The sequence below is a fragment of the Spinacia oleracea genome, chromosome 4 (assembly GCF_020520425.1).
Source record: "Spinacia oleracea cultivar Varoflay chromosome 4, BTI_SOV_V1, whole genome shotgun sequence".
Lineage (NCBI taxonomy): Eukaryota > Viridiplantae > Streptophyta > Magnoliopsida > Caryophyllales > Amaranthaceae > Spinacia > Spinacia oleracea.
The window spans coordinates 30,221,189-30,230,400 of record NC_079490.1 but is presented as its reverse complement, the minus strand read 5'-3'; the positions used below and the strand labels follow the sequence as shown (position 1 = coordinate 30,230,400).

Sequence of the window (9,212 nt, the reverse complement as noted above, 5' to 3'; positions counted from 1 at the left end):
AATCTTATTCGGAATTCTCAAACTCCATAAAATTATATTAAAAAGTTTCGTTTGAAATGACATATGTGCTAATCCCTCTTGCTAAGGGGGTCACTACTACACTGCTATAACATCTACTCGATCTAACTGCGAGAACCCGTGCTTGATTCTTGACTAGAGAAAAAATAACCAAAATTTTAAATGTGACAAACCAAATTATGAGATCATTTTAGTAAAGAAAGCAACAAACTTAATATTGAATATTTTTTTTACCTTTAACTATGATTTTTTGGTAAATCGTTATCTTTATGGGGACTATCTGATAATTAATTTACCTCACTATCCAAAAAGAGTTGGTTGTTAAAAATATAATTTATTTTTTAAAAATTATATACTACATATTTTTTTGATTACACAAAGGCTTACACTAAAACTTAATGATACCAGAAAATGTTTACCAATCTCCAAATGAAATTTTTATTACCGTATGTCTAAACCTGTAAAATAGTAACGTTATCCAAAAATATAACTCCGTACGTTGTAAATGAACTGTTTAGATCAAACTTCGAAAAGTTAGCCTTTAATTACTAAGTTTGGCTAAGATTACACAAGATTATATAACTTTTGAAGAAATTAAATTTAAATAAAAATAAACTCAAGTAAAATAGATGTGTAACTCCTAACATTTTCATAAACATCTACTGAGTAAGTTGTTTAGTTCTTGTTATAATACAAAATTATGACCCACCACCAAGATTAGAAAAAATAGCTAGAACACATGAATGTGTTATAATATTATCTACGATTATAAAGGATCATTTCACCTTTACATAAATCATATTTAGAATTCTCAAACTCGGTAAAATTAGATTAAAAGATTTATGTTTGCAATGACTTACGTGCTGATACCCCTTGCTACAATGGTCACTACTAAGTTGTTACAACATCTACTCTAACTGCGCAAACCTGTGTTCGATTCTTCTCAAGAGGATAAGTAACCAAATTTTTAATTGCGGATCAAAACCATTTTACGGGATCATTTTAGTCATGAAAAGATCAAAATATTAGATAATTTAATTTTTTGGTTACTCGTTTCCTTTATGGGGAATGCACTCATTACTTTTATGGGGAATTAAAGATAATTAATTGCTGATTGTGTTGGGAACTTAAAACAAATTTGAAATTCAAAATTAAATTTCAAAACACATTTCAAATTTCAGTTTGAAATTTTCAAAAGAGATAGAATCTTTTAAAGTTGAGATGACATATTATGAGTGGTGGTGTGCAAGATGCTCTTGCACACCTTGTGTACTTCTATCATCATCCTAGACATCTTGACATATTTAGTTATGAATTTATGATACCACTATATATTTCCTCCTATTCTTTATTGTTGGATTTGTTGTAACATATTTCTCTACACGGTATTTAAGAAAGTAGTATTTGAGTGGGGCCACAACCACTTTAATTACATTACTTACTTTATCTTAGGTGTAAAATTATAACTTTGGGTAAAAAATGTTTCTATTTTAAGTGTGTTGCAACTATTATGACATTTCCATTTTAGAAAAGTGTTGCAACTATACAGAAACGGAGGAAGTATTACGGAGTACCTACATTCGATATCTCATACTCGAACTGTATGATTTAATCGGCTCTAACTGCGCAATCAAAAAACCATGCCAAAAAAATATCATAATGAAAATCATAGAATAAATAGGAAAAAAAAAGGGAAATGGTCATACAATCAGAAAGAAAAAAGAAGACGTGAAGACAATTCAATGTTTAAAAACAAATAGACTTATGACGAATGCGGAAGAAATTAGACGGTGCTAGTAAGTGTACAATGATATATTCATACGAATTGTGGCTTATGCTCAACACTAGCTGGTGAACGGTAAGAGTATAAGAGACCAAGGAGGCGGGAAAGATAGATGTTCTCGCTATGATATTTAATCGAATACTTTGGCACCACAAGCGGCAACCAATATAGAGGCGCATGTAGAGATATTTATAGTGTTTGTGCCATCGCCACCGGTACCGACAATGTCAAACAACATCCTCCAATCCGTTCACATTATTGTCGTGTTTCAGCATTGCATTTAATTTGCCTGTCCAACTATCTGCAAATACAAATAAAGTAGTCAAATGTATAAAAAAATAGGTGTACTTTTATCAATCTCAAAATCAATGACGACATATTTTTAAGTCACATTACAAACAAAAAACCCACACCAATTTACAGGAAGAAACCCAAAGAAACAAATAAAACAAACACATGAAATTTTTTGCCCAAAACTCATCAGTTTCAACATCATCTATCTTCTATTGTAGAACACTTCATCGTTTTTTCTATGGAGCAGTTTTTATGCCTTACTAAGATGAGGATATGTATGTTACCTAGACCTGGTTATTGGGCGGGTCGGGTCAGGGTCGGTGCGGGTCAAAAAAGGGTCGGGTATTGAAAGGGTCATTTTTAGCGGGTCGATAATGGGCTAGTCAAAAGCGGGTTGCGGGTCAATAGCGGGTCATTAGTGGGCTGGTCAATAAACGAGCAATGAAAAATGAAAAACAAAAGAGCCATGTGCAAGTACAAGTGAATACGAAGCTATACACGTAATTTTTTGTATCATTACTATTTTAATTTTCAAAATAATTGTAGTATAAGTTTGACCCTATAATGACCCTGTCCAATAAAGGCCATGTCCAATAAGAGTCCTGCCCGATAAAAACCCTATTAACTTGACCCTAACCCTATATCCATTGGACTACCCTGTCCAATAATCAGGTCTAATGTTACCAACGACACCGCACCGAACCTGCGCTTCCCCCAACGAACCACCACCCCTGAATTCCTAAACCACCAACACCTATAACGCAAAAACACCATCCCTGAATCACCACGCAAAAACACAACTGAGGCTCTCTATATTCGCCCGAATAGTCGGTCACCCACCTAAAAGTTCTCCGTTCACCCACCTGAAATTACTCCGGTCAATCGAAACGCCAGCTCCGGGAAACCACAAGACCCCCTTATCGCTAACCTATCGCTGCTCTATCTCTTTTAACCATCTTATGCTCCTCATATTCTTATCAGAAGAGAGTAAAATCAATCGAGAGAATGAACTTGGAATCAAATAAAACAATATCATAAATTGTTAAAACAATATTCATAAATTGTTAAACAATATCATATGAAAAAGAGGGCGTCATCCGCAAAGAATAAGTGAGAAATTTCCGGATAGATTCATGCTCTTTTTTGGATTCTTAAATTACCAGAAACATATCAATATCAGTTGAATTATGCGCGCCTTGCTATTCTTGACGGGCAGAAGTGGGGAAAAAGGTAAATAACTTATGGTTTTTAGATTATACATTAAATGTGCAGGGTTTTGTATTGTTTTTATTTCTTAATTCCTACTAACATTATGTCTTAAAACCAACCCATATTGTGATGCAGAGAACCGTTATAAAGGTGAATACCAGCAGCAAGAAGAGTCAGAAAGAAATTCTTACTGCAGTCGCCAAAATTTTAGGTGCGTAATATGAGAGCACAAATTTTTAGGTTGTAGCATTTTCGAATTAACACCTGCAAAGGCTACAATACAAAAGTTGCATATAATCCATATATGTTTATATAAACAGGTGTAGAAAAATCTGGAAATGGATGACAACAAGGGTATTCTTACAGTTGTTGGGGAGGTTGAGCCAGTGCCAATCTTTAAGGCCCTCAAGAAGATTGGACAAACTCCAGAAATCGTGAGTGTAGGTCCACCAAAACCGCAAAGACGTGGGCCGTTCTACAACTGTAGCTCATGTCGATCATACAGTGATCCGCAGCAGAAGGGGTGGGACACCGCTATGTATCCGTGCTCATTGCCCTGTAATAGGTCTTGTTGCAAGGAGTGCAGCTAGTTGCTGTAGCGTATTCTCCTCCCTGTAATGATCCTGGGATGTGCTCCATTCAATGAGAACATCTGATACTTATTTTCATTAGCATATGAATTAAGTCTGAGATTTTCCCTACATTTCATGTAAATAATGAGTGTTTCTTTTCCTTGTTACTTTCATTTGGAAAATCTGGTGTGATAGTAGGGTGTATATATTGTCAGATATTCAGAAAATGTCCAGTAATGCAGGTTATTGCCTGAATTTTCAGTAGTAAGTAGGGAGTATTATGATGAGAATCAACTGAATTGAATTTGGCAGGAACTTAATCAGTCACATTTCCCAGGAATTAGAGTTCGACGGAGTACTTACCTCTGCATCCCAGGAGCTTGTTGTTACAGAGAGTAGGAGAGAGAAGGCAACAGCTGCATCCCAGGAGCTTGTTGTTGCAGTCCTGGATCCAGTAAGTGTAGATCCTCCAGACTCCAGAGATAAAATTCAGTGGTAGCCAATCACACATTCACACCTGACCGTGTAATGTCCAGAACCATGCCATGGATTACCATCTATTGGGTACCAAAAAGAGGCTGAGAAGTTGCTCGTGTCACCAATCTTGAATTGAGCATCCTGCCATTACAAGAGGAACAATTCATTCTCAACTAAAATCATGCAGCGAGTACTGATACTTGTAGCACAAATGGCTGAAACTGATAGTAAACACCAAATGGGTAGCATTAGCTAGTGTTTTTTGGTGCAATATAATCTACATCATAAAAGCACCAAAGGTTGTAAATTAGATAATTGAATAAAATGTTTCACACATGATGAGTTAGTGCAACTAACGGCCAAGTGGGAAGGCCTGCACAAAGTCCTCAATTCCTCATACCATAACCACAACATCAACTTTATATGATGCCTCTTTATAAAGGATCCCATCATAAACGAAAAATAAGCATGCACACGTACGTAGCTATAGCATCCCGAGGTATATGAAGTCAAATCACAAGTTCAAGAACCTACTTAAAAGTAATAACAGAGAATGATAAAATACCTGTTGAAACCAATCCATGGTTCTCAAAGGCCTTGAAATTTCAAATAATAAGTGCCCTTCTTTCCATTTGATGCATATTCATCCACAAAACCTGTCAATGCAAGCTAAAGTATTGATATACTTGTACATACAAGTTTAAAACAGACCAACTTTCAGGCAATTCTACATTTAAGTTTAAGATGAATTTATCAAACTTCAGGCAATTCGGTATTACAGTTATATTAAAGTTGAAGATAAATTAGAGTGCTTTAACTTTGAAAAGAAGATAACTGAGATAAAGAACCCATGAACCTGAATGAACCCATTGAGGCTGTTGTGCCACCAAGCTCCTTTCCAATGATTCTGAGCAGTGTTATTGGTTCCTGGGTAATGTTCAACCAAACACTATTTAAGTGGACCAACGGAAAACATACAAAAGCAGAAGCCATGCCCGTTGGATGTAAATAGGGAGAATGCACTATTTAAAGGATAAAATCAAGTAAAGAAAATCTTCAACCAAATGCCAAAGACCGTGTGGACTAATAAAGAATCAAGTGTCTAAGAAGTAGCTGAAGAACTGAACAAAAGGAAAGCATATACGCGTGCAGGCAGAATGAACTTGAAGGAGTGCTATCTCCTATCTTTTCAGAAAATTTGAAAAAAGTGGCTTCCCCTGGAAAAGAGCACCTAAAATCAAATTAGAGATTCCCGGCCTCTTAATATTTCTTCCCAGCCCATCCTCCCCTTTCATATACATTAAATATAAATAAAGAAATATCTTGATCTCTGCAATTTACACAAATTTCCTTAAATAAAGATCCAAGGAGAAGCCACAACTGAATCCTGACTAAGCCTGAGAACAGTTGGTCTGAAGAAAAACTCACAATAATATAAACAAATGAATATAAAACATCTTGCATACACGCCTGCAGTAGAATGAAGGAGTGCTATCTCCTATCTTTTCAGTATATTTGACCGGAAAGAAGCATCTAAACGGGAGTATCAGATTAGAGATTCCTTTTTAATATTTCTTTCATATATACTTGGTATCAATAAAGAAAAATCTGGAGTACTGCAAGGTTTAGCACAAATTTCCTGAAAGATCAAAGGAAAAGAAGCCACAATTGACTCCTGACTAAGCCAGAGAACGAACTAAGGTCAGTTCCTCTGAAGAAACAACTCACAAGTAATAAAAATAAAAACAACTTGCATAGTCATTCATATGCCAAGAATTATTGAATATAAATTTCCAACCAAGTCCATCAAGGTATCGACAGTGTGGGTACATTTCAGGAATAAACATCAACCAAGTGACCAAATCTACATAAGGAAAAAAGTGACCAAATCCTGGGATAGCAGTTCCTATTGAGAATGAGAAATGCATGATGTCAAAGAATAGCAAGTCAATGAAGATGCTCACATTATGATAGGTACCAATCTGAAACATATATGAGAGCAACAGATGGACATTTGTTACTATTGCTGCATTAGCACAAGGAATAATCAATCAGCAATATCCTATCCACCTAGATAATGTTAAAGTCATAATAATCAAATACTGATTCGGTTTATTAACATGGTAAAACAGAAAACCTACTATCAACATTTACAATTCTACTACACCAAACAGTAAAAGTATCAATTACTTTGTTTTATACTGACCTATGGGTTCACCTTAGGAAAAGCATTTAAACATTCCACAAGAATGCATAAATGAAAAGTACTCATATAAAAGGAAGCATTAGTTTAGATCATCTAAACGCTCAAAGAATTACCCGAGGAACTAAACTATTACCATCGTGACAAAAACAAGACAAGGCTCCAAACTAGTTACATGAAGACTTATCGGCCCGTTTGGTAGCCGGTAATAATGGTGGGTATGGGAATAAATCTAAGTGTTATTTGGCAAGAAAATAACTATCATGATGTCCATGGTAATGAAATTTTGTCTCAAAATTGGTGGTTTTCTTCATAAACTTGCATTCCCACCTAATACCACTCCCCAAATGGTAATGGATGGTAATGTAAATTTATAAAGAAAAAGAGATAATTTTGAGTGAACTATCATTACCATGAGAATGGTTGTTGATTTTCCTTACAAATTTACATATAAAATCATTCCCATTGACACCATTTATGGCCGGTTACCAAACGGGCCGTATAAGTAATATCATTGATCAAAACAACTAAGCAGACCAGCCTCTTATCATGGTCCAACGCTACGTGCGCACAATTCTAGAAACAATGTCTTTTCCCAGGAACCAAAGAAGCAACTTCAAGGTTACACTATATACTAAACAAGCACTTAAACTAAATGAACAGTTCCCATCAAGTAATGCACATCAAAATTGTTTAATATATACTCGAGCAACAAAATAATTGAGTATGACAAATCAATTAAAACATTAATTAGACAGACAGAGAGATCACTGCAATCAGTCAAAACTTGAACAAAACAACATTAAAATCAAAATTTTAATACATAGAAATCCAATTGAAATCAGAATCATCAAAAGAACCCAAGAACAAATGAAATAATGCATAAACCATCAAATACCCTGAAAACCACAGGATTTTAAAAACTGAAAACACCACTTAGAAACAACTTTGGAAACCTAGAGAGAGTAGGATATCTAGTTTGCTTAGTCACTGTCATACAACTGACACAGAGAGTGGAGTCCACCACTAAGGGCAGTATCTACCTTGACAGGTACTTTGTCATCTGGTGATTTTCTCTTGGCCATGAATCGTACAGGTGGAGGCTGAAAGGTGGGTTTACGTTTTCTAGCATCTTTGGAAAGTTTTAGTTTCTTCACCTTGTGTTTTTCTATCTCTTCAAACAAGTTGTCATCATCCCATTCATCATCATCATCATCATCAATCCTTGGCACATACTGCTGATTAAATATTGACTTGATAAAGTCTTCATCCAGATCAAGCTTCTTTTCCTTTTCCGTGCGCTGCAAGGCCTCTAACATTCCATCTATGTTGACTGTCGCATGCCTTGACCTCATAGACTTCAATTCATCAAGGGTTGCCTGGATATCCATGTCCCTTTTTGACTCCAAACTTCTATTCTCCAAAGATTTCATTGCATCTCCTATTTCTTCAGAATCTCGTTTCTTTTTTTCCTTCTCAATTTCTTCGTCTTTATTCCGCCACGGTTCAAAATTACGTGTTGCACCCGCCTCAACCACATAATCTGAATTCTTAGGGTCTGTCTTTATCACCAACTCCGCCGAACACTTTGTGCACTTGAAGTAAAATCTAAATACTTGGATTCCCAAGTATGTCTCGCCAATCACGTCTTCTTTCCTAGAGTTGAATTTCGTTCCTTTGTTGATATAATTACCGCAACTACTACAGCGAATTGACATGCCCAACATTGGATCAAAATCTGGAGCATAGTATTTGTTCAAAACCTTTCTTTCTCCCATCCTTCTACAGATGTGGCTACTACGGTGCTCGGAAACGCCAAAAAAATCACAACGTACCGTTTACGAAACGTCCTGGAACGGGGAAACCGAAAAACGCGTTCCGGAAACGAATGGGAAACGGGAATTCAATCTAATATTCACGTTTCCCAAGCAAACTTGCTAATTGTATCAAAGTTTTTCTGCCAGAAAACTGAAATTAAGTTGAAGAAGATACTCTGTACTTCGTATTTCACACTTGCACAGCATTTATACGAAACCGTGCTACAAATTTGGGCCTGGCCAAGTAGACAAATGGAAATTAAATCACTAAGGGTGTGATTTAACATATTTTGAAACCATGTATGGGTTTGAAATCATCTAACCTCATATTTGATGTTTGGTTAATTATTTTTATAAAATTTAAAATCAGTGGACCCACCTCTAAAACTCCTCCGGTATGTGGTATAGAATTCTCATACCCAAGGGGAGGTGGGTATATTGAATCGTCTTCACTAAAAATAAAATCGACATTGCAAACTCATTCAAATCAATTATGACAGCCTAGCTAACGTTACTCCACCACCATCGCCGTCCAAGCTACCCAAAAAATCACCATAAAAATTTCACTACATAGTTACTACCCGTCAACTCGACATCAAATCGCCAATGTTACCTAACGCCACCATCAGGGCCCCCGTAAGAACCCAAAAGGACGAAATTAGAATACTTCTCCGTAAAAAATAATTTAACTAACCATATCTTTGAATAAAATACCTAGATATATTATCGTTGAAATATTGGACATTGATGTCTATATTTGTAGCTTCAATTGTAAAAAAAACAACCACCCAAAATCAAATTTTGTCTAGTGACATAAGGATGTGATGGTTATGAACGAA

General features: G+C 35.7%; 1 protein-coding gene across 4 annotated transcripts; it reads right to left on the bottom strand.

Annotated features, from left to right (window-relative positions):
* Positions 1 to 1,763: 1,763 nt before the first annotated feature.
* On the bottom strand, positions 1,764 to 8,645 carry LOC110774785 (uncharacterized). 4 transcript variants are annotated; one of them, XM_021979373.2, is made up of 7 exons: positions 7,600 to 8,645; positions 5,210 to 5,280; positions 4,919 to 5,009; positions 4,240 to 4,494; positions 3,669 to 3,956; positions 3,496 to 3,577; positions 1,764 to 2,102 (listed from the first exon to the last, which is right to left on the bottom strand). In XM_021979373.2, exons 1-3 carry the CDS (start codon positions 8,332 to 8,334, stop codon positions 4,997 to 4,999), a joined length of 819 nt encoding a protein of 272 aa, XP_021835065.1. In that variant the 5' UTR covers positions 8,335 to 8,645; the 3' UTR covers positions 1,764 to 2,102; positions 3,496 to 3,577; positions 3,669 to 3,956; positions 4,240 to 4,494; positions 4,919 to 4,996. The 4 variants fall into 4 exon arrangements, with proteins under 4 accessions (XP_021835065.1, XP_056682706.1, XP_056682708.1 ...); XM_056826728.1 differs by having other exon boundaries at positions 1,764 to 3,577; XM_056826730.1 differs by lacking the exon at positions 3,496 to 3,577.
* Positions 8,646 to 9,212: the final 567 nt, after the last annotated feature.